This window comes from Salvelinus sp. IW2-2015, linkage group LG27 (assembly GCF_002910315.2).
Source record: "Salvelinus sp. IW2-2015 linkage group LG27, ASM291031v2, whole genome shotgun sequence".
NCBI lineage: Eukaryota > Metazoa > Chordata > Actinopteri > Salmoniformes > Salmonidae > Salvelinus > Salvelinus sp. IW2-2015.
Genome location: NC_036867.1, coordinates 18,720,862 through 18,748,210, shown reverse-complemented (window position 1 = coordinate 18,748,210; position 27,349 = coordinate 18,720,862). Strand labels below are relative to the sequence as shown.

General features: G+C 40.3%; 1 protein-coding gene across 3 annotated transcripts in view; it reads left to right on the top strand.

Annotated features, from left to right (window-relative positions):
* LOC111953520 (receptor-type tyrosine-protein phosphatase N2-like) overlaps nucleotides 1–27,349 on the top strand; it is a 251,504-nt gene that overhangs the window by 185,170 nt on the left and 38,985 nt on the right. For all 3 annotated transcript variants that reach the window (XM_023972863.3, XM_023972862.3, XM_070435454.1), the window contains exon 12: nucleotides 25,143–25,358. In XM_023972863.3, the coding sequence (XP_023828631.1) occupies nucleotides 25,143–25,358 (216 nt within the window). The remainder of the gene's footprint in view (nucleotides 1–25,142; nucleotides 25,359–27,349) is intronic.

Here is a 27,349-nt window from a genome sequence, read left to right as displayed (position 1 = left end):
GTAGGTAGGGGTAAAGTGAATATGCATAGATAATACGAGTGTGTGCGTCTGTGTGTGTGTGTCTGTGTGTGTGTTTGTCTGCCAGTGCGTTCGAATGAGGGTGATACTAACACATCCATGACGGCCCTTAATTCCCACGTTAACAAGCCATCAATGATCTCCTTTAATATAGAAATGACTTTCATAAACCCCACACACCTAAAAGACCTATAACGATTTCATCATCTGTTCTGACCAGGAAGCCATTCAAGCCAATGAGGCTGTTCTAAAAGTGGCTTAAATGCCAAGGCCGTGGCTGATAGATATGGATGGGAAATGTCATATGGGAGCAGCCCCACTGTGCCTGCCGCCCTGTTCAGATCTCTCTCTTCTCTTTGGAGACTCCAGCTGTTGCAGACTGATGAAAGTGAAGCTGCAGTCGTAGCCGTAACTCTGCCAACCTTTAACCATCACCTGACCTTTTGGACTGAAGAAATGCCTTTGATACTGTGCCATGTGGTTTGGTATTTTGGAGAGAGAGTCTCTCTCTCTCTCAATCTCTCTCTCTCTCTCTCTGACAGTGGTCTCCAAAGTAAGGGCTGACTTGCATTACATTGCATTGCATTACAATGTTAAGTATTCACAGCGACACCTTCCTCTAACCGCTATGGTTGTTAGCTAGAGGCATAGCTGGAGTGAGAATCTGATTTGAATAGCCTATTCTGAGAACATTCCGTGGTGTACTGAGAGGAAAGAAAGATAGTGTTTTGTACATTTAATGATTGTTTGATGATTCCATTTGGAAGCAAAACATTAGACATTTGGCTGGGATAATATAGCTTTTACTGACGTTATCATCTTCCCCAATCCGTAGAAATAGTCATCCAAATATTCAAGAAAGTATCCAAGAATAGTCCAATCCATAGCCATTGACTTATAGGAAATGCTGTAACTATGAATGGCCCTTTCTGCTTCATATGAAGCGGAGATGCAGTGAGTCTGTGGTAAGAAAGAGCATTGTCTGTCTACGCTAATCTGAGATGTGTTGCTTGGTGTCGGCGAGCGAGGAGGCTGCAGGCCCCCGTGGCGGTCACAACTGGGGAGGAGGCTGGAGTTTAAATGTCAGTGTTGAAGGGGGCGCACGTGGGTGCCATTTTGGGAACCCCTTTAGGATGCGAGCAGGTTAGAAACCGATGCAGATCCTGGCCCACGAGCCAGAAAGCAGAATCCTCTGCCATTTATCACGCAGCTGCCCAGTTAGTACATCTGGCAAGTTGACATGGACAGAGCAGGAGTATCCTGCATTATCCCGCAGGCTCACAAGCAGATAGCCTGTTATCTGTTATCTGAACCCCTTTAATAATACAATATAAGCCCTTAATGATGGAATATACTTACTGTAATGTCTTAGCACAAATTAAATCTTACTCTCCCTATGATTTGATATTAATAGGAGTTAATGAACGAGAGAGAACCAGAGTAGTATACTAAATGCACTTGTGGCCAGGGGGGGCATTGACAAAAGTGACAAGGTGTCAATACGACTGATTCCGATGAGCAACATCCGATGCTGTCAGAAAGTTCACTCTCACTATAAAGCTGTTGGAAGTGAACACAAGGACTGGGCCATTTCCTGGGGGTGGACCACAGTACAGTCCAGAACTGTGTGCACATCTCCTCTGTGAACAGCATGACTCTTTCCTATTGTGTCATATGTTTCTCTAAACGAACAACCTTGCCCAGTACATCTGCTCGTTGTTACAGGTTACACATTGTTACCGGCTATACTCTGTGAATCAATGCCACTACGCACTCAAAGTACTCAATGTTTGTGGGGGGAGGGGGCGTGATATTGAAATATTCACTGAACTCTGACGGAGGTACACTGTAAAACATTTCCTGTAATTTTTACAGTAAATTTCTGGCAGTACAGTAGCCAGTAGGTTACTGTAAATGTACAGTAAAATACTGGTAGCACAGAAGCCAGTAAATTACTGGAGATTTACCGGAACTTTACTGTAAGACAAATTTACGTAATGTTACTGGAACACCCAACTACAGTAACATGCTGTATTTCTAGATTTTACAGTGAATTACTGGAAGCACAGTGGTTATTAATCTGTTGCAGATTTACAGTGCAGTTAACTAGTGCCAACAACAGGCAGTATTTCTGCATTTATTTGATATAGGTATTTCAATACCTATTTAGTAATTTGTATTTCATTAACCTGAACTACACTGCATGCTTAAATTAAATTACTTAAATTACAATACATGTATATTTGTATTAGAAAATACATACATACACTTGTAAGTAGCCCGCTCAACTACAAAATTCTCAGTAACGATAACATAATCTTGTTACTTGCTATGACTGTGGTATGTTATTGTTTACCTTAGTTTAATACACTGACTTTAAGTCGCTCTGGATAAGAGTGTCTGCTAAATGACCAAAATGTAAATGTTAAAAATGAACATTTGCAAAGCACACTGCTGGGTATTATTCGAATGACCTCCGCCCCCCCAAAAAGGCAACGTTTTATCAAAATAGAATGTTGGTATTTTACTGTAATTACAGGGGTTTAGTGCAAGTAGGTTGGCTACTAGGTATTTGTGTAGTACAGCATATTTATTAATATTAGTGTTCTATTTTGCTTGCACTTCTATAGCCTTTAACAAAGACTTCTAAACTGGCTGTGATTACAGGGCAAAACACATGGCAAACTATTCACCCATTAAAGGTTTAAGACCTCTGATCTGTTCCGTATATACATTAAATTGTTAGGGCACTACTTCCACGTATCAGTTAAATTGGTACAGCATTCTCACTAATGGTGGTAACAATAGCCACTTACAAGGCATGCCTCTAAATATGTTAATGACCCAGTGATTCTTTTCCCTCCCACAACATTTGTCCACACTGCACCATCATTTACAGAATGCTGCAGTAAATATACAGCAAAACAGCAATACAGTACTTTATTGTTAAATTGTATCTTAATAAAATTACAGCAATTGCTAACAGTGAATATGTAATTATATATTACAGCATACCAATGAATATTTTGTCTTTTATATCACTTGCACTTGTAGAAGCCTTAACAAAGGCTTATAAACTGGCAGTGACTACAGATCAAAAGGACATGGCTAAACACTCACCGTTAAAGGTTTCAGACTTGCTGCCACTCTAATCTGTCCCCTATATACACTCACAGGCCAGTTTGTTAGGTACACCACCCCGTTCATGAAACTAGATCGCTCCTACAGACAGTGAGTCACGTGGCCATGGCTTGCTATATAAAGCAGGCAGACAGGCATCGAGGCATTCAGTTACTGTTCGATTGAATGTTAGAATGGGCAAATCGAGTGACCTTAAGCAACTTTGAGCGTGGTATGATTGACGGTGCCAGGAGCGCCGAGTTCAGTATCTCAGAAACGGCCGCCCTGCTTTGCTTTTCATGACAACCATACCAGGTTCCACTCCTATCAGCTAAAAACAAGAAGAAATGGCACCAGTGGGCACGCGATCACCAACAGTGGATAATTTAGGATTGGAAAAACACTGTCAGTCAAAAACATTGACTGACAGCAGGTTCAGTTTACTTGAGAGGCCTGCGTAGTCCCCAGACCTCAACCCAATAGAGCATCTTTGGGATGAGATGGAACAGGCTGTTTGATAAACTGGCCGCTGAGTGTACATTGAATTGGTACAGCAATCTCACTAACAGGCGCAACAAGTATACGCCTCAAAATGTGTTAATTGGACACAACAGTACCATGCACCCACAAAAGGCTTTTGGCACTCTAAAATTACAGTATGGCGCTGTATTATGTGGGGGTGGTAATGAATTACAGTAAATTATTGGCTGCACAGTAGCCAGTAAATTAGTGTAGATTTGCACAAAAAAAAACATCTAAAACAGTAATGTATTCTATGGGGTACAGCATTCTCACTAATGGGTGCAACAAATATAGCTTATTACAAGGCACACTTCACAATATGTTAATGAGCCAGCGATTATTTTGCCGCCCACAACATTTTCCACAATGCACCATAATTCACAGTATGCTGCTGTAAATATACAGTAGGGCAGGTAATACAGTACTTTAATACAGCAATTGCTGAAATTCTACAGCAGTGTAGCGGAATGCCATTGAGCCCCTGTAATACATTGCTCTTTACGGTACTGTACTGTGACATAGAATTACAGTAGCTAACTGTTCAAATGTTGCTGTACATTTCCAGCAACAGAGGTATACTAGACTATTTATTTAAATTCTATACTAGAGCAGGAACGGACTGGGACCACAAATCGGTGCAGGCACTGGCCCATTTTGTTTTTTGAGGCCCCGACACTGACCCATTTTTACGTAGAGGCCCCCATTATTAGTCAAATAATGGTATTTCTGCACAATACAAGAGCAACACAAATTTGACAGGGCCACTGGGCTAAAGATCGACCAGCCAATCTGGCATTTGCCCTATGGCCAGTCCGTTTCTGGACTAGAGGCGGAAAACTATTGTACTTTTGATGAATCAATGACAGACTAAAAGGCAAAGGAAAACACAATTACATTGCAATAACATAAAACATATTAAACACAAAGTGAATGTATTTTACGTTAATCAATACATACATAATATATCATCATAAAGTACAAAGGAGACCGTTACTGTAATGAGCGAAGAGTCTTAATCCATTTGTTCGCTATTGATTTACAGTTTCCTGGTTGGGTTCCTCATGTTGCTTGTGGCAAAAAAAGATATATAAATTGAATATACATATTAATCTTGATCTTTTTTCTTTCTCGTAGATGAATGCATTTTAAATAGGTCTAATAAGGAAGTAAATTGATTTGTTGCTCAGACAGTGTACTGTAGTGTATTGTACAGAAACCACTTCCCTCACAGTAAATTAAATGTTATCATCTGTCCTATCCTGCCTTTTATTGACTTTAATTGACTGTAATTTTTTATTTCGCAATAGTTGCTGGTTCCTGTCACATTAGAAGGGCATGCCTTGCTGTAAGAGTTTTAATGTCCCTTTACGTTATGACTTTGACTTTGTTTATCATTAGCGGAAAATGTACACCTTCAGTGATGAAGCATTATAAAAGTACATTGTGTCAACCCTGCAGGTGCCAATAGAGCATGATTGGTGTTTATCAATGACTTCTATAACAGGTTGTGGGAGCTCTTTCCTGCAATTAATGACCAAATGTGTCTTCTTTGGCCTCATGGGTGGAATGTATATTTTTCATTATTTAATCATTAATAAAGATATAGATTTTTTAAACTGATGAAAATCCAGTTTTTCTATGTCAAACAGTCTTGTTATATTTCAGGCTTCTGTGATGTATATAAAGTGTAATATTGGGATGCAAAATGTAATACATTTCAACTCTATATCTGACATGGTACAGGTGTCTTCTTTTTTAAAGCCCATAACCATGTGTGTGAGGTGTATACTTTTGTTTCAAAGTAGATTTGTTTAAGACTACCAAGAATCACTCTGTGTGACCCTGATTTAGCCCACTGCAGTAAAAGGGTAATGTTCCAAGTTCTTTCTCTGTCTTTGAAAGTAGATTGGACACTAACTGTGACTCATTCTATAGTAAATACAGTTGGTAGTTATTCAGGCATTATGTTATACCTCCTACATATAGTAGAAGAGGTATGTGTGTTTGCTGCCTACACATTCCACATTGGCCTTTCGCTGCTCCATCTTTGACATGACATTTTGCATTCAAATGCCAAGCACAATTACCCCAGGAAAAAGCAACTCTCCATGTCAAGCTTTTAACCCGTCATGACTTTTAGACAAAATGTCCCTTTTACCTTCATTTCCCCCTGTTAAAAAAACTGATTAGAGAGAGGTTGATAAGAGAGACATTTTAACGAATCAGTGAAGTGTTTGTGTTTATGGGAGCTATAGGGGATGTAACTTGCTTTATTTCCGTGAAGGTAAAGAGCAATGGATGGTTTGGATGGTTCAAGTCTCATAGCAAACGGTCTGAATACTTATGTAAATAAGGTATTTCTGTTTTCACTTTGTCATTATGGGGTATTGTGTGTAGATTGGTGAGGAAATTGTTTTATTTAATTCATTTTAGAATAAGGCTGTAACGTAACAAAATGTGGAAAAAGGGAAGGGGTCTGAATGCTTTCCGAATGAACGGTATGTACCCCTTACCCCTATACTGGTCTGCTGAGCAGTGTGCAGGAAATATAATGTACACATTACCACACACATACAGTATGTACACAGACACACACAAACACTGGGAACAAGGAAATACTGTCACACTGACACTGCATACAGCATACAGTTTACTATACATATAGTCAGTGCTTGACTTGGGCAGGAGCTCACTGGAGCTGAGTACCGGCACCTCACATTTTCTACTGCTTGAGCTCCTGTTCCTCTTATAGAATTTTAGCTCAAAAGTATTGTTGAGCTCCTGCACCTAAATATAAACATTACCAGCACCCGAAATGAGTACCGGCACCTACTGTATTTCAGGGGATGATGATTTTGTAGTTACCAATATTGTATATAATATGAGCATTAGTTTATTCCTACACAAACCGTGCACAAACATCCATATATTATTGTGGGGCGACAGCCCATAGTATGGCATTGGTTGAAGCTCAATGTTAAATCTCCCTACCATCATATCTAAGCAAAGGTGACACCAATCTCTATGAAAATGTGCAAATAAACTTAATTGGAGGTACACAACACACTCCCCGCCTCTCATCATGAGCCGTCCAGCCGTTACCGAGAACGTCGTACCTGATTTTTTAACGGGGTTGTCAGCAGTCTTTTCTGCACCTACGTAGGTCAAATTCTAGACGTCGGATTAAAACAAGACTAAAGCGTCCATAAAGTGACCATTGGATTTAAAACATTTAGGATTGACAACATTTTTAAGTGCAACAGTTTTATTACATTTATAATTTGTCACTCTCACATGCTCATTTCTGTCCATTAAGAACCAATGATGTGCTACCTTTTTGTAACATTTCTGACCATACTAAAACCTTTCAGCTGAATCTTAAACCGGGACCAGCGACTCGGTTGCTGCGCAATAGCAGCAGCTTTCTAGTAGCAGACTAGCAGCTGTAGTTATCTAGCTGACACCAGTCAGATGAGAAGCAAGCTACAAGCAAAGGAAGCTAGCTAGCTAGGTATATTTTGCTATGGAAGATTTTTCATATGTCTGAAGTAATCTGTGTAAACTAAATCAGACCACAAACAAATAAGCTAGCCAACATCCTTGGGGTCTATTATAGCCAGTAGCTACACGCCAACAATACTATACCATAGCTGTGCACCACAACTCAATGTTGACAATATATCCTAGTTAGCTAAGTTACATTAGTCCATAACGCATAGCTAGCAAAGTAAAGTTTAAAGTCAACACCAAACTTTGAGAAACTGCCACACTTCTAACGTATAATACATGCAATGGGTATTGCTCATCTAGCTAGCTACTCCGGCATGATATAGTCAAACTGATAACTACGTGTGCAGCCAGATGTCAGTTTCAGCACAAACACTGCTAGCTAGCCTACAGTACATATCCTCAGCCAAAACCAACCTCTCACAACACACACTGTAGCTGATGAAAACAAATTGTCTTGCAATATTGAATCTAAACCCTGGTCAATGCACATGCAAGTAGCGCATTGGCTGTTCATTGCAGTGAGTGTACACATGCTAGCTAGCTAGCTAATTAACTTAGCTAGATCAAAACACGAAACAGACACATCGCCGTTCGAGCATCTGTTTGTCCTTAGCATCTGTCTAGTTCTTACCTTATGGTGCATTAATTCAATATTCCCACAAATCTGAACCTTGACATTTAAAATACGTATTTTCCAAACGTTGAAGTTATGTTCATTTTAGGTTCTGAATGAAAGGTGAAAAGACGTATTTCAGGAAATTTAAAACATCTATTTTTCTTGACTTTGAAAATTATGTATTTTGGGGGGATGTTGAAAATACGTATTTTCCAGACATTTAAAACAGGTTCATTTTCGATTCTGAATTAATGTTGAAAAGACTAGCACTCTGCTGTGTTCTACTGCAATTGATCTCAAACCACTCCTCAGGGACCCCCAGAAGTTTCACAATTTTGCTTTAGCTCTGAACTAGCTATTCAAGAGCTTGAGGATTAGTTGACTAATTGAATCAGGTGTGCTAGCTCTGGAATAGGTCAGTTACATGGAACGGCCTTGGGTCCTTGGGAAACATAGTTGTCTATGATTGGTTAAGATTTGGTCCAGTCCGGACCAGACCAAATCGAAACCAAACATACAAGTCTATGTTTGGGCCAAATCAAGGCCAGTCTGGATTGGACCAAAAGTGAACCAAACATAGACATCTACAGTTGAAGTCGGAAGTTTACATACACTTAGGTTGGAGTCATTAAATCTCGTTTTTCAACCACTTCACAAATTCTTGTTAACAAACTATAGTTTTGGCAAGTCGGTTAGGACATCTACTTTGTGCATGATACGAGTAATTTTTCCAACAATTGTTTACAGACAGATTATTTCACTTATAATTCACTGTATCACAATTCCAGTGGGTCAGAAGTTTACATACACTAAGTTGACTGTGCCTTTAAACAGCTTGGAAATTTCCAGAAAATGATGTCATGGCTTTAGAAGTTTCTGATAGGCTAATTGACATCATTTGAGTCAATTGGAGGTGTACCTGTGGATGTATTTCAAGGCCAACCTTCAAACTCAGAGCCTCTTTGCTTGACATCATGGGAAAATCAGAAGAAATCAGCCAAGACCTCAGAAAGAAAATATAGACCTCCACAAGTCTGGTTCATCCTTGGGAGCAATTTCCAAACGCCTGAACGTACCACGTACGTACCACGTAGTATGCAAGTATAAACACCATGGGACCACACAGCCGTCATACCGCTCAGGAAAGAGACGCGTTCTGTCTCCTAGAGATGAACGTACTTTGGTGCGAAAAGTGCAAATCAATCCCAGAACAACAGCAAAGGACCTTGTGATGATGCTGGAGGAAACAGGTAGAAAAGTATCTATATCCACAGTAAAACGAGTCCTATATCAACATATATCAACATAACCAAACATAACCATAACCTGAAAGGCTGCTCAGCAAGGAAGAAGCCACTGCTCCAAAACTGCCATAAAAAAAGCCAGATTACATTTTGCAACTGCACATGGGGACAAAGATCGTACTCTTTGGAGAAATGTCCTCTGGTCTGATGAAACAAAAATATAACTGTTTGGCCATCATGACCATCGTTATGTTTGGAGGAAAAAGGGGGGGGGCTTGCAAGCCGAAGAACACCATCCCAACCGTGAAGCACGGGGGTGGCAGCATCATGTTGTGGGGGTGCTTTGCTGCAGGAGGGACTGGTGCGCTTCACAAAATAGATGGCATCATGAGGAAGGACAATTATGTGGATATATTGAAGCAACATCTAAAGACATCATTCAGGAAGTTAAAGCTTGGTTGCAAATGGGTCTTCCAAATGTACAATGACCTCAAGCATACTTCCAAAGTTGAGGCAAAATGGCTTAAGGACAAGAAAGTCAAGGTATTGTGGTGGCCATCACAAAGCCCTGACCTCAATCCTATAGAACATTTGTGGGCAGAACTGAAAAAGCGTGCGCTAATTTTTACTAGGATTAATTGTTATGATTTGTGAAAAACGGAGTTTAAATGTATTTAGCTAAGGTGTATGTAAACTTCCGACTTCAATTGTATATATACATTATTTTTTATAGCAGGACACAGTAAAGTCCATTATTCTACTGAAGAGTATGAATTCAGCTGTTTATGAGGGGTTGGATCCCAAGCAACCTACATACACATTGTTTGAAGTACAATAGACCAACATAGCTACTGTTGTAGGTCAAAGCTGTGTGCTAGGAAACCTTGGTAGAGCATGGGTGGAGTAAGCATTATGGTGCTCCTGAATTTCTTTTTTGGCTTCAGACCAATGTCTACTTCTCACTTTAAAAAAGTGTTTTGTTTTTAATTATATACTATTGTGCACAGACGTGAACATACAAACACAACATTTAGAAACAGAAACACACACAATTACAATCATACACACATACACACACACACACACACACACACACACACACACACACACACACACACACACACACACACAGGCAATCATATTTCATCACACATGTACATGCAAGAAAATATATTATTCATTACAACATACTTTCCAAAGGGCCTACAGTATAATTATCTTTATGAAAGAAAGTAGGCAAGATTGATTATATGCATTCACAATAATGAGCTACTCAACGTTTGATTATGTTACAGTGCCTTAGAAATTCTGAAATAAATCATAATTAATTTTGCCTTCAGAATTTTTGATCAGCTAGCTATATGTGCATTGTGTTTGGAGAGGCGGGCACCGAGAAGTGGGGGAAACAAACCCGCGCTGGTACGCTACAGCTACGCACATGCACACAAACACATCATGGAATGGGCCTCATTATGAATTCACTGAGGTTGAGATGAGCAGCACTACTTTGGCTCCAGGGCAAACTAGTCTTTTAAAGCTGCGTGAGACACAGATAGTGCGGGCAGGCGGGTGGGAAGGCGAGCGGGAAGGCGGGCAGGCAGGCTGGGAGAGTGTCTGTCTGTCGGCTCGGTGGTGGCCGCGGTGACGGACCCATTTCTCCCCAGCTGATTGGTGTTGCTTCATTTGCATGGACTCTTCAGATAAGCAGTAATTAAACAGTGAACTCAGAGTGATTGCCTTTGAGTCCAGACACACGGCAGCTCCCTCCCACCTGTCAAGTGAGATGGGGGGATGGATCAAGAGTCCTGGCTGCTCGCCACGCGCCCCACCCTTCCACTACAGAGAGATGGGGGGAACACAGGGAACAGGGGGAGGGGGGAGACATAGGGCGGTAAAGGGGCCGTACATGTCCAGCTACCCCCCCACTAACCCCACCACCATACATGAACACACAAACGACAGCCTCTCCTGCAGACCTTCATCGGGGAGGCGTTGCCATGGAGATGACAGGGCCAAGGGGAGGTGTCCACTCCCGCTAGTTGCGTTTAATGAAGACGCTAATGAGAATTTATGCACCCATTGCTGTGATTATTTATTTATGTGTAGCACTATCCCAACACCACCCCCAATAGTGGCACACGTAGCCTATCTGGACACACACTCACTGATGAAACGAATTGGCTAAATGGTTTGCGAGTAGTTAGGGTGTAGCAGCCTATACAACTGGCTGCATTGAAGCCTGAACATACACAATGCTGAAGTTCTTTCAGAGTATGTAGCCCAATATTAAAACCATATCATACACCAACAGGTCATCATTAACCCTTGAGTCTTATACCCAAAGTTAACAGATGAACTAGTTCAGTTTATATTCAACTCACGAGTAGAAGACGAGACATTGTCTTGCACTCACTAAGTCGTTCTCTATATCTCTGAAATGTTATCTTTGTCCCTCGGCTGTCATACACGCTCCCGGATTAAGTTTGCCCTAGGTACAGATCTAGGAACAGCTTCCCCTCCCCCAATAGAGATCTTTTGGTTTTCAATAGTGATCTTTTTATTTCATAGTAAATTATCACTCAAACTCAGAAATAAATCATTTTAACACACGTACGTATAGTTGGATGCCGTTTCCTTTGTGATCTTTGTGAAATTACATTTTGTACTTTTGGGTTTACAATGAGTGTATGGGATATTTAATTTGAGCTCACACTGTCACAAAAAACTAATTACATCTTCCGAAATAAGTATTCTCCATTTTCCCTGGGAAGAATGGAATTAAAACTTAATTTGACTTGACACATGGTAACAATCCGAACACCTCCACTGATGGTTGTTGACTTAACTTTAATTGTTCATTTCTAAGTGCTACTTACAGTAATTGTTTTTTACGTTTTTCTGGGATTTGAACCATAACATGAAAACAGAATGGAAATGTTCCCGGTGTCAGAAGCAGTCTATAAAAATTAATTAATCTACTTTGATTTCGATGCCCCCCCACCACCTCATCTAAATCAAACAATGAAAATTGGTTTAATCAGGGTTGATGTCAGTGGATTACCAGTGGATTACCAGTGCATTGTAGCGTAACAATTTTAAATATACAGTAATTTTTTGTATTAATAACAGTAAAATCCTCTGAAACGTTTTACTGCAGCATACTGTAAATTAGGGTGCATTGTGGGAAAATGTTGTGGGCGTGGAAAGAATTGCTGAATTTCAAATGATAAATAACTTACTGTTTTAATCAACAGCATGATACTGTACACTGTATACAGTAGATTACGTAGAATGCACAGTAAAATACAGTACATTTGTTTTACGGCACACTCTAAGATCTTTCTGTAATTTCAACAATAAAACAATGTAGAATGCACAGTAAAATGCCGTAAATGTGTTTTACAGTACTAATTATGGTGCATTGTGGGAAAATGTTGTGGGCGGGGTAAGAGTCTTTGGCTCAATAACATATTTCAATGCGTTCCTTGTAAGATTGAAATTATTACAGGACTTTTACTAATTGTTACAGCACTTTTACTAAGTTTTCCCACAATGCACAATAATTTACAGTATGCTGCAGTAAATATACAACAATACAGTACTTTGTTTTATTTATTTGTGATTATGTATTACAGCATACCAACTAATACCAACTTTTTAATGGTTGAATATTTAGCCCTGTCCATGGAAGATGTTTTGGGGTGGGGGTGCAGAGTTTTTTTGACGGACTGTCGGGGGGGTCTCCAAATTTTTTCTCCACTCATACTAGAGTCATAATGGCATAGTGCATTAATTTGGTGTATATAACATACTGTATATACAGTACCAGTCTAAAGTTTGGACACACCTACAGTACTCATTCCAGGGTTTTATTTATTTTACTCTTTTCTACATTGTAGAATAATAGTGAAGACATCAAAACTATGAAATGACACATATGGAATCAAATAGTAACCAAAAAAGTATATATATAAAATATATTTGAGATTTGAGATTTTTCAAAGTAGCCGCCCTTTGCCTTGATGACAGCTTTGCACACGCTTGGCATTCTCGCAACCAGCTTCACCTGGAATGCTTTTCCAACAGTCTTGAAGGAGTTCCCACATATGCTGAGCACTTGTTGGCTGCTTTTCCTTCATTCTGTGGTCCAACTCATCCCAAACCATCTCAATTGGGTTGAGGTCGGGTGATTGTGGAGGCCAGGTCATCTGATGCATCACTCCATCACTCTCCTTCTTGGTCAAAAAGCCCTTACACAGCCTGGAGGTATGTTTTGGGTCATTGTCCTGTTGAAAAACAAATTATATATGTATTATTATTTTTTGACCACTCCCACTTCCCGCTGCTATAAATTTCTCTTACACGACCGTAATATGAAATACAGAATTTGACTTGCCACCGAGCAGTAAACTACTGCAAATTCATGGTAACCCCTTTACAGTGTGGACCATAAAACCATATGGACTTATAGACTGTAAGTAGTCTGCACCTCCAACCCAACCTCCAGATGAAAACATGTCCAGGGCAGGCGAGGGAAAACATGCACCTCACTAGTTAGTATCACGTATTCTCCTTTTACAACGCATCCCATCTTTGAACATGAAAATAAACTGAATCCATTAAAACCAGTACCTGTAAAACATTTTTCAAGTGTTATATATATATATATAAATAGGCTATATCCTTACCCGCCATACACACACACAGACTCTAACATAACAAATGACTACGCATGGAGGTTCATTCAAAGCAAGATGTAGAGATAAGGGGTGGGGGAATATGCCAAAGATTTCACATCTGAGATCCCTAGCATACAATCTATTCAACTGAACCATATGCATGCATCCATCCTCAAATCCCAGGATTGTCTATCCTAACCCATTTTTCCTCGCCAGATATGGTACATTTTCATAATAGCAGCAAAACCATATCACCAGGCTTTTCTCTTTTCTTTTTTTTTAGCAGACATTGTTGTGAATGTGTTGAGTGTGGGTTGCTACCCCATCTTTAAATGTATGCTAGATGACAGGCATAGCATTTACCTTGATCAACAGCATGTTTACAGCTTTGAACTACTTGGCATGGGCGATGGTTGGGCTGAGATTCACACAGAATGAGAAGGCTTATTTGAACAAGCTAATCTGAGAAGAACATCAGAATGACATGGTTGACACACATTTTGGGGTTGATACACATTTTCGGTTCGGGTCTCCAAGTTAAGGGATGAGAATATGAGACCGAGCAATTCAGGTGTTTGAAGTGGAACATAGAAATGGGACCTTTTTTCCGTCTTTGAACGTTTTTTTCTGATTATCCATCAGGAAAGATGCTTGCTCACACATTTTACATTCCCTTCTCCCTCAACTCTTTTTTTGTTTTGTTGAGAAAAACGAGAGGAAAGAAGAAAAAAACAGAGAGGATAAATGAGTCACCCAGATGCCTTTCCCATGTTTGTGTTCTCTCCATCTCTCGTTCTACTCTGTCTCTCGTTCTGTGATTTTCACCAAGCTGTGACTGATGTTATTGCAATCAAACACATTCTAAATCTGCGACCGTACTTTGATTATTTTTTGGGTCAATTCCCTAATAAAAGCCTGTTTCGTCTTCGTTTCGAATCAATCACCAACGCATAAGAAAACCATCAGTTGTCGAGCCCAGACGAGATGTCCTGTTTTTTTCTTTCGTCTCACATCTTGTTAAATGCCTGCAGCAACTACAATAACATCTGGAGTATCTCATAATAATAACCCCCTAAGTGTTTTGCACAACATCTTCTCAGCATTAGAGAAAAACCTAATCCTCCAACACCTTCCCCTAAACGTAGCTACAGCTACCGCTGCAACTGTCTCGCTCACATATTGGATTAATAATTAACCCCCCCCCCAAACCCATCCCTCATTTCCAAGACCATTGTACTGCTTTGGTGTTAGTACACATGTATGCACATTTATCTGTGAGTGTGTAATACATTTGAATGGTTTGTCTCTCGTACATGGCCAGGTAGCGAGCGAGTAGCAGGCAAGTGCGGAGGCAGTGTGTGGTGCATTAGGATAATCTGATCTCATTATACCAGGGATTGTATGTGGACCACACTTTCACCAGGCCTTTCATCAGCCCTTCCTCCTTCTGCTGCTCCCTTGCCTTTTATATCCTGTTTACTCAAATATATTACAATACCTGAGGAGTCTCTGCTGTATGGCCTGTGGACATACACACACACATGCATACACACACACACACACACACATGGTTACGTGCATGCACACAAACGTACGCACGCCCACATACACACACACACACACACACACACACACANACACACACACACACACACACACACACACACACACACACACACACACACACACACACATACACACACACACATAAATGCATACACACATACTGTCATGGCTGTGTGGGCTCTGTATTTCAATGCCCTGGTACACTTGATTCTGACATTTGTTTAACATTCTTTCTCCTCTCTCCCTGACATTGTGAAGTACATTGTACTTTCTGCCCCTGTGCAAACATTGTCTTTACTGTTTCAGCTTTTTATTAGAAATGTGAAATGTGTCATGGAGGCAAACAGTGGGACAGCTGTAAAGTGTACAGATAGGGCTGTTGAACTTGCTGCAAGGGTGTGCAGTCGCAGAATGTCTTCCGGAAAATGTCTACTGTCATTTGCTATTTGATTGATTGAAATGCTTTTGTTTGATGTGTTGTGGCCATATCATACAACTACTGCACATGTAAGAGTACACATTCCACTGGGTTTGGAGATACTCTGCCTAGCCACCATGGGATGCGTCCCCAAAATGGCACTTTATTCCCTATGTAGTGCACTACTTTTGACCTGGGCCCTGGTCAAAGGTAGTGCACTACATAGGGAATAGGGTGCCATTTTGGACGCGACCCGTGACTTCAAGGCTTATTTTCTATCTGGGACAAGCTCCTCTGAGTTCTATAACCATGGGTCCTGCATGCACAAGATGTTACACAAGTCGTAAAATGGTAATCGTGTAATGGTTGTAATGTGTGAAATGTGGCCATTGTTTATGTGAGTTTCTGCGTGGAAAAAAATACCCGTTGGAGTTAGAGTCACTCTTTCTTCTCTTCTCTACTCTTCTCTTCTACACTGTTCAAATGAGGTGGTTTGTAACACCAAAACGAATGGCAACTGAGCCACTAACTTGAAGGAGACAAAACCCTAACTTTGCTGGAGAATTGAAACACATCATAATGAGATGTTTTGAAACATTACACGGTGTGTTGTACCACCATTTAATTAAGTGTTGAGCAACAACTTGCCAGGGACTGGGAGAACTAACAGAAAATATTGAAAACACTATTTTTATTTCGAGTCTTGTTTAGTGCAGAATTAGATACCTTCTCTTTTGGCGTCGTTTCGTCTCTCCAAAGCTTCCAAACACCATTATGACACTGTATTCTGAATCCTGTCTAGTACAGAATCAGATGATTTTTTTCTGAAGTGTTGATGTTTAACATTTTTTGGAATGTATTTGATCATTTGCCATTTTATACCGTTTTGGCAGGCATTGTCAGACACGGTGTTCAAACCACCAACACTAACTCAAGGCTGAACTGCAAGAATTGAGGAATCTGCCCTTGCCTCTTCCATTGACAATCATGAATGTGGGAATGGGTGCTGTCCTCATGGAATGTCAAGTTGTCTTAACTATTATTTATACCTCATGGCACAACAAGCTCAATACTAATATATAAATGTACTTTTCTTTCTCAAACATGCGCACAACATTGTGTCATGAAGTAAAAAATTATATATTACCCACAGTCCTATAAAAACAGAGTGAAATGGCAAGATAGGAAATGCAAGGTGATTAAAACCAAAGACTTCAAATGAGTTTGATCACTCAATTTTCCCTCTTTTTGGTTATCCTCGTGAAAGATACTTACATTTTGAGCAACATATTCTCACCTTATTTGGGTCAAATGAAATGAACAAATCATTGAAACAACTTACATAAATGTTTTTAAAGAGATTTTGACACTTTATTGAGAGAGTTATGAAATGACAGAGGGGATACAGGTAGGAGGGATAGACAGATTGAAGGGTTGGAGCAGGGAATTTAACCCTGGTCTTTGGAAGACGAGTGCGTTACAGCTAGACATTTTCAATTCTACCCAGAATAAGTTCTTACCGTCTGGCTGTGTGGTTGAGTGGGTCAAATTCAAAGGAAATGTATCATCGTACTGCATCTCCTGTTTCCAATCTGTCTAAATAAAGCATTGAAATAATTAAGGTGGAATTACACACGAAAAAATATTCTCCATGGTCTCTTATCATCAATCAATATTTAGGCGATAAACAATTTGCATTTATAAACCATTGATTGTATGAGAAATAGTTTTAGTGTTTTGATGCTACCTTTTTACATGCACTGAAACCCCCAAAAGTGTTTTCACAACACTCTCGTAAAAACATCAATAGTTAAGTTGAAGAACCACTTTGGGTATTTCAGAGTACTTCATTTCAGTTTTAAAACACATTATCTGCATTCAAACACTTACATTGGGTTTACATTCAAACACCCTCCAAACATCAGATCTCAGCTTAGGTACACTACTTTTCATGGTTTCATTACACAATCATTGTGTTTTGAGTCTTTTATTTTTACAGTGTACTCTCTCGCCTAGAAGGTATTAGTGTTGCTTGCTGGTGATAGGCGCTTGTCAAGCATTTCCTAGACGTTCCTTGCAGTGTCAATTTGCTTTCTCCTGCTTGCTTGCAATGAGGGTGGGGTTGGGTTGGGTGTGTGTAGGGTATAGACCTGGATTCAAATACTATTTGAAATCATAAAAAATACTTTATCTGTGCTTGAGCTTGGCTAGCTTATTAATGGACCAAAAGTATATTCAGACATCCACAAACTCCGGCACTCCAGGCAGGCTAGAACAAATGCTCAAAGTATTTTAAATATTTAAAATACTATTTAAACCCAGGTCTGGTAGGGTAAGTGGTGAGGGGTGGATGTCTACTGAACCATTCATTTTAAATAAGAGGGAATAGTGTATATCTCGGGAAAGGCTTTAGATTGTTAGTGGACACAGGAGGTCCTTCCAGTTCAGTGGTGAATAGGATACGCATGATTATACACCAGGCTTGGTCTGGCTGGGAGACTTATTTTCCACAGCTTAAGCCAGGGTTTCACGCACCACTTTACCCTAGCCAGGGATGAACTCTATAACAAAACAGTTAGTTGGTATATAATTAAAAGTGTTTTTTAAACGGGTCTACAAAATACATTATGGATGATTACTAAATATGTAGCCAGTGAGTTATGAATTATATATAATGATCTGTTTGATTTAGAGTAATGAAATTTGGCACACATACTCAGGGATGTGAGTCTAGTTAACCTGTAAAGTATGGTTTAGTTTGGCCGCATGGTGGCACTGTTTGACAGGAAACACCATTCAAGCAAGCTCATTGACTCATCGCGGCCATATTGTTTGAGCTAGAGTCCTGGAAAACGTTGCATTTAAAAACATGGGTACGTAGATGCTGTGTACCAAATATGGTGCAGATTGGTCCAGCGGTTCTGGAGAAGAAGGAATTTAAAGTAGTCAACATCCTTACAAATATTCCAAAATACATCAAAGGCATATTGCATGATCTGACTGATGTTGAGTTCTGATATTTGGCAAGCATGGTAAGGATTACAGAAGTAGCTTATCCTAGGGCGATGTGTCCAATTTGTCCTGATGGTGGCACAGTGGGCCCACAGCTTGAACCCCGCCATTGCTTCTTTCAGCCTTCATTTTTTTGTCCCCCTGTTCACACTGACAACTCCAGCTGTCACACACTGGGACAATGGAGAAGAGGGGGGGGCGCTCTGAATAGATGTTTTTTTTAACTGGAGAGCCCCCCCCCCCCAAAGACTTGTCATCTGCATTTGACAGGAACCCCCAGCCCTCCCCACTTTACCGCCCCCTTTCCCTTTCTCCTTCCTTTTCTCTCCATAATCCTCCTCTCCCTGCTTGGTGCAGCTGTTGCTGTCCACTGGAATTGTTTCTTCTTCTGTCTAATAACTAATTGGGAGTTTTAGTGGGATTTTGTTTGTAAAACTTTTGTACTTTTCCCCTATTTTTTTCTTAATTGATCAGCATTTTCTTACATAGGCTATCAACTCATGTTTGGCTCAGATAGGTCTACACTGAATTTGTTGTTCAGTCTATCCTGTTTTCTACAGTATTTTGAGGCACTAAAAATCACCATACAAAAATACAGCCTACCTCTTCCTAATTTACATTCACAGTAAGGTTGTGAAGTCACAACGGATGGACACCCCACCCCCTCTTTCTGTAAAGCATACTTTCATTCGGGCTATTACTGTATTTGGGAGAGTGAGAGCAGGGAAATGGGTGGACTGGAGAGTCCCAGAAAACCGCAATTCACACAGAACACAGAGACCCCAAGTAGCTTAACAAATGAGTGACTAACCCGATGTCCATTCATATCCCGCCTCAGCCCACAAGCTTATTAGCCAACCATCCCTCTTTGAGCATTCACTGTCGACAACATGTGGAGCCATCTCTATAGCAACGTGGATATGACATGTGCAACAGACAGGGACTTCTTAGCAGCTGAATATAAGGAGGGGCTCAGCCGTGCACTATATGATCTAGAAGTATTTTTAAAAACCTGTCTCCCCTTCTTTCATTGGGTATAGAGACGCTGAAAGGACTCACTATAGGCTTCTGCAGATTCTTGCAAGACTCTGAAAATCAGGCGGGCATATCCCCTCGTTCGTTCTCCTCCTCTTTATTTTCTCTTTTTTTCCCTTTTCTTCTCAATCTTCGTGCTCGAGCATTGGTAGCCGCAGTCTTTTGTTGGCGCGGGAGGCGCATGGGACGCTGGTAACTTTTGAGGAGGAGAGGAATGAGTGGGAGGCTGGTCATTACGCCGGCCACTCACACTACTGGAGCTGCGTTTTGCCGAACCTGCTCTCTGGAATACAAGACATATCTCCTATTTATTGCAAACCGTCTGACTTGCGCATCAACATGAATTTAGGTAACTATTTTCCAGCATGTGTTCTAACCTATCTTGGCCGTGTTTTCAACGTGCCGCTACAACTAATGCGGTGTGGAGAACTTGTGTGGAAGGCATCAATGTATAGGCTATCGTTTTTATGAGCAATTTCTTTAGATATTATTTTTTTAAATGCATATTTAGCTTTTTTTTATAGAATTGCTTAAATTACAATTGATGTGCAATGCATGCCTGAGTTGAGTGCTTTCTGTGATTTCGGCCCTCTGTCGACGCTCCAGTCACCGAAGTATGCTCGTATCGTGAGGGGGAAATCGAACGAAACTTGTAGGTTATAAAAACCAGATCAAATTTAGACAGGGATGATCAGTGCGGTAGTAGTCTAAAGTGTTTTAGACCTAGCTTAAGTTAAAACAGGTGTTGAAAATATAGAACATATATTTGAGGAATAGCAGCACCGGTGCAAGTGTCCACGCGGCACATCTGTAGGGAAGATACGTTTTCACAAAAAAAGCGCACTCCACAGATATCAATGGAATTAATTGATTAACTGAGCGCATTGAGTTTTGGAGAAGATCAGTGTCTTCTATTAGCTAGTGGTTACCCTCAAGTTAAAACAAATCAATCTCCTACTCAAGTTAGAACAAATCAATATTTGCATAAAAAGTTTGCTGTTATTTCTTTGCATTCATTTGGTCAGTTTATTATCTAAACTGAAATGGATTTGAGATAGGCTACTTTGTTTTAAAGTAGGCTACACTTGGATGGCAAATAATTAATTATCATTAAAATAGGAAAAGACACATGGATTTAGTTGGGCAAAGGTTTTTGTAGACAGCAATAACATGTGTATTAAACTTTTCATTGAGAATCTCTTGTATATTACTAATTGAGAAATTCTTGTTTGATTTGATATTATCAGACTGAAAAAAAGGACTGAATTTGATGGAAGAAGTTGCTTCCATCAAAAACATTTATCTCTTTTTAAATGTACGTTTATTTCATTACCAAATATTTAAAGATAAAGATGATTATTGGTATTTCAGATTCCAATTAGAGGCATTTTCATGTAGCCTACTGTTTTAATCTAAATAAAGAGACAATTCTAAAATGGGTTTGTTTCTAATCTGTCAGGGGGAAAATGTGTTTAGCTGCTTGAATATGTTTGTATTTCATGCAACAAGGATTTGGGATTTGGTGGTGGTGTGTTAGTGTGCGTGTGTGCGCGAGGGGGGTACCTTCAACTGCCCGAATGTATTGTGATCACAGTGTGAATGGATAGCCGGATTCCCCTCTGGCCTCTCTCACTGTGACCTTTCTCTCAATCATTTGAATAAACCAGAGCTACCGAAATCCATCTGCCCTTTGTCTTCAGCTAGGTCTGCTAATCCGAGAGAGAGAGAGAATGGGTGTAATTTTTTTTACTTCTAATCCTGTGTAAAAATACTGATTCTTGAGCAGTATATAAGATTATAAGAGCTTTTTTTTAAATCCTAAGTGATTTTCTTAAATTTGTTATCGATATTTCTATTCACACACTCATCAATTCATACATCTAAATATACCTGTCCATAATCCCGTCATGTTTATTTATTTAGAAGCAATGTCCATACACTTTAATGTTTTTGAAATACATGAAAATGAGGATCTGCAAGTAAATCAATGTGATTTATTTTTTTATTTTTTTAACATAATGTTTTTGCAGTAATTGCATCAATGGTTGTTTGAAAAAATAAGATATGTTTGTCATCGTTGACTGTTTACGTTTCCCCATATGAAATGGTAATTTATAAATCCAATTTAATTCTCACAAATGCACAAAAACTCCTCTCTGGCATAACAAAAGGACTCTTCTCTCTCTTTCCCTCTCAAGAGAATATGCTCTTCGTTTGTTTTCTTTATCCTCTTAGATAGCCTATATTTGAAAAATACATTATTTAGGGGTATGAAGAGTATTTAGATAATATTTTTTGCTAGGATCAGTCAACAGCTTCCTACAAAATGAATTGTAGGTACTTTATGTTGTCGTAATAGCTGTTTCATATCATTTGAAGTTATATATACCTGAATAATTATTTTGACAATAACACAGTATAATATTGTTGTAATTATGTCATAAAATATTTATAATACCAAAAATGTATTTTCCACAGTTATTGATCTGTGTAGTATTTACTTACACGTGAGAATCAATGAGAATACAAAATTATATGAACATGATTTAAGAAAAGAAACATGGCAGGCGATGTTGTGTCATAAAAGTACTAGCTGTGATTTTTCTCTCCAAAACATGAAATAAACACTAGATGTCTCACAATATAATTTATGTTAATTATTTTTCAAACAAATACATTTAATCTATTTTAAAATAATGATTCACTGACATATTTGAACTAAAAACATTTATTTTCATGGAATCCCGTTTCATGTGGCTTGCTTAAGTGTTAAACTGGTGTTGAGAGAGAAAGAGAGAGGGGGGGAACCACTAACCAAGAATTCCCAAAATGGGACAAACACCAAATTGAGACTCTGCATGTAGAATTCTGCAAAAATATCCTCCGTATACTACGTAAAACACCAAATAATGCATGCAGTGCAGAATTAGGCCGGTACACGCTAGTTATCAAAATCCAGAAAAGAGCCGTTGAATTCTACAACCACCTAAAAGGAAGCGATTCCCAATACTTCCATAACAAAGCCATCACCTACAGAGAGATTAACCTGGAGAAAAGTCCCCTAAGCAAGCTGGTCCTGGGGCTCTGTTCACAAACACAAACAGACCCCACAGAGCTCCAGGACAGCAACACAATTAGACCCAACCAAATCATGAGAAAACAAAAAGATAATTACTTGACACATTGGAAAGAATGAACAAACTAGAATGCTATTTGGCCCTAAACAGAGAGTACACGGTAGAATACCTGACCACTGTGACTGACCCAAACTTAAGGAAAGCTTTGACTATGTACAGACTCAGTGAGCATAGCCTTGCTATTGAGAAATGCCGCCGTAGACACACTACCCACAAAATGACCATTTTAGAGACACATTTTCCCCTCAGATTACACAGATCCACAAAGAATTCAAAAACACCCCAATTTTGATAAACTCCCATATCTACTGGGTGAAATACCACAGTGTATCATCACAGCAGCAATATTTTTGACCTGGTGCCACAAGAAAAGGGCAACCAGTGAAGAACCAACACCATTGTAAATACAACCCATATTTATGTTTATTTATTTACCCTTTTGTACTTTAACTATTTGCACATCGTTGCAACACTGTATATAGACATAATATGACATTTGAAATGTCTTTATTCTTTTGGAATTTCTGTAAGTGTAATGTCTACTGTTCATTTTTATTGTTTATTTCACTTTGGCTTATTATCTACTTCACTTGCCTTGGCAATGTTAACATATGTTTCCCATGCCAATAAATCCTTTAAATTGAATAGAGAGAGAGAGAGAGAGAGAGAGAGGGAGAGAGAGAGAGAAAGAGAGAGAGAGAGAGAGAGAGAGAGGAAGGAAGGACTGCTGTAGCTGACTGACGCTAGCCACAGTTTCAGACTAAGCTTTTTTCAATCCAGTGTAAATGTATCCTTATCTATCATACTGAATACTTTCACTCATACTCAATCTGCCAAAGGCATTGATGCAACAGCTCAGAGGTAGCCGAGGCTTTGCTTCTCTCGTCTATGTTCCACGCGCTTTATTAAAGGACTTCTCAATTGCTGTCAAGCCACTTGGCTGTTGATTGAAGCCGCATGTCACACACACTCATCAGACCTACATGGCAATCGGTGTGAGCGTGTTACCAAAGGCCTCAGCATGTGTGCAGTCCCCGAAGGTTAAAGTGATCGTGCGTTATGACTATAACAAAAATATAATACATGCAGCTATGTTTGTACCTTACCCTTTTGAACCCCACGACTAAGTACCATGTTGCAGCGGTTGATGATTGTTGTGTGTTTTTAGTTTGATTGAAGTTGAAAACCCTTCTGGGCCACTAGTCCATTTGGGAAAGGGGGATACCTAGTCAGTTGTACGACTGAATGCATTCAAGTGAAATGTGTCTTCCGCATTTAACCCAACCCCTCTGAATCAGAGAGATGCGGCGGGCTGCCTTAGTCAACATCCATGGTGCCCGGGGAACAGTGGGTTAACAGCCTTCTGATCAGGGGCAGAACAACATATTTTGACCTTGTCAGCTCAGGGATTCGATCCAGCAACCTTTTGGTTACTGGCCCAACACTAACCACTAGGCTACCTGGGTTCACCTATTAAATGGTGCTAAAATCTTCACAGTGTTCCATGCACTTACTGGGACCCAGGGATAGGCTACCCAGCCTGGCAGCCTCACAGGGGCCTGTGAGACAATGCCATGCCAATACCATGCTATTCTCCTTGGCTTAGCTCCAGGGAGGGGGTTAACAATGTCTCTGAAAGGTTCATTCTGGTGGGCTTCTGCTGGGTAGACCCAATCTGAGATCCCCTTTCAGGCCATCCTAGCAATTACTTCAGGGGCCTTGGCCAGGGCCCTAATCCAGCCAAACTCAAAGCTGGAAGGCTAATTAGTGACAAGCTTTTACTGTCCAAATCTCCTGTAGCTGCACAAAGGCAGGTCTCCCCATGCCAGAACAAAATGGGCCCTAAATGTCTATAGTGTGTAGGCTGGACAGAAGAGAGTAATAGGACTTGAGCGAGTTTGAATGCACATTATAATACTACTATTAGTGCAAGGTAATGAGTAGGCTGGGCAGGGAGTGAATCAGGATGGGGATGAGTGGGCGTGGCTGGGATAGACAGGGAGGGAAATACTGTGTTAATTTGTCTCCATATTTCTGTAAAACAAATTACAAAAATCCCTTGTTTTGGGATTTTCTAACATGGAAGTTATGCTTTTCCATTTGCCAACAGATGTCAATTTCAGTATTTGTACATTTTGTCATTGCTATGTGTGTGTATATGACACCCTTGTTTCTCCAAATATATGATGAAAATACTGCACTGCACAAACACTGCCGTAACCTGGATATATAGGCCGTTTTCTCATCCCCTTTTCTCTCTCCCAGAAGGGAAGCTTGAGGCAGATCCCGGTGGTCACGGAGAGTCGTCTGGAGTCTGGTCAGTTCCTGGTCTTGACCGTCATCTTCATGGTCCTGATCATGGGGGCGCTGGCAGCATCTGGCTGGCTCTTCTGCCTGCGCCACCGCTCCCACCTCCAAATGAAGGAGAAACTAGCCAGCCTGGGGACTGACACCAGTGCTGATGCAACTTCAACCTATCAGGTGAGAGGAGCCTCCTCGGCCTCAGCCAATCACAGTGCAGCGGCTGAGTGCTCTACTGGTAGAGCATGCGCCCTGGTCCCGGTCCCTGACACTAGCCTTATTCTGATTGGTCTGCAGTGACACTTAGTCGCTGTCTATTGAATGAGTTGATTTTAAGGGAATATCTGGTTGTTGTTTGTTTTTTGTCACACTTGTGACAGCTGGTTGTAGAATGTGTGTTTGTTCATGATAGAGATAGGTTGTGACGTAAGGCTGGTTATCAACATTATATATGGCTATGTAAAAGTCTGTAACATTTCTGTCACCCAATTGCGAGATTACCCTTCATTTGATTCTGTATTACGGGAAACTATTTTTTTGTGGTTTGTTTGTAATTTAAGACTTCGAGGAAATAGAATAAACAATTGCCAGTCAAATGTTAGCCTCGTAAAACCAGCCTGACTGCTGCACTCAGCCTGGATTTAACAAGGCCAGTCAAATGTATCTAGAAGTCTACATTTCTGGTGAAGCCTTGATATTCCAGTAAGAGTTGTATTGGCTATGACCTATGACTAACGGGTTTATTGTGTGACCTATTCCTTCCATTCCTCCATGTTTAGCGGCTGGCTGGTTGGCCGGCTCGTATTGATTTTGTCTTGGGCTCAGCTGTGCTCAGCGTGGACACTCAGTGCACATCCACCCAACACATTTGCATTCTCAATATTTAGTCAGCCTTTCACAGTGTCGCCTTTCCCGATCGTACACACTGAAGATGGACAGTCATTAAGAGAGTAGAGAAATGAGTTCTACTATAGCTGTTCATTTGGGGCCCTGTTTCTTCATTGTTCTTTTGTTGGGGGGGGGGGGGTTTAATGGACTTTTACAATATTTACAATATTTTATTATTTGTTTACAATATATAGGTGTTGTTGTAGCCTCATATTTCCTATGCACATACAAGAACAGATTCATTGTTATATTGTGTCGCATTTTTAGGATGTTGGCATTCAGCCAAGGTGGTGGAATATTGTTTTTTATTAAGACAGTTCACATAGTTTCCCTGTTTTTTTTCTGGCGCCCTGCCATTAAAGCTAGTTAAAGGGATAGTTTACCTAAATTACATGCACATGCACATCAATCGTAGACGATAGTGCAGATCGAGCAGCCACTATCGGCTGCCTAAGCTAGTTGTGCCTAGGCTAAATGCTTTTTTTCTGGGACATATATCCTCTCTGCTTCCCATTTACTGGGGGTATATGCAAGTAAAAGGGTTGCACAAATTACCAGGCTTTCCAGAAATCTCAGTCGGAGGATTCCCTGATTTCCTGCTCATTCTCTCCTCCACCTACGGTACCTACTCCAACTGGGACTCCTGGAAAATCTTGACATTTTGGCAATGTTAACAGAATTGTGCAACCTTAGCCCTATGGGCCCATAAAGAGAATACAGTGCCATTTGAGACGCAACCCTTGACTCTGTAAAGGTATAGACTAGAGAAACTGGATAAATGATTAGGTGGACATGGAAAGTGCCCTGAGGCCGTGGCCCAGGGCAGATTCTCATGGTTATAATGATTAAGGTTTGACGTAGGGAAAGCTGATCCTAGACCAGGGCATAGGGCCTGGTCCCTGGAGTGAAATATCACAATAATAGATCATGAGATAGACTAGTAGCAATGTGCTGCTTTCAGAAGACGTTTACCTACACACTGCCTTCTGCTGTCCTGGCTTGAGGCTATGAGCCCTGGTCAAAAGTAGTGCACTTATATGGGGAATAGGGTGCCCTTTGGGATGCAACCCTGGTTGTTAATTGTGGTTGTTGATCCGTCTGTGGGTCTGACTGGTGCAAGCTACACACCAAACACGATGGGCTTCGCAGATTACTGTGAATATAATGGTGAAATCTTCAGCTCCAGATAAGACTGACACTATCGGGAGTGGGGAGGTAGGAAGGGGGAGAGAGGGTATTCGGGTTCTGTAAGATTGCATCCTTCAAACTATCAAATGTTTTTT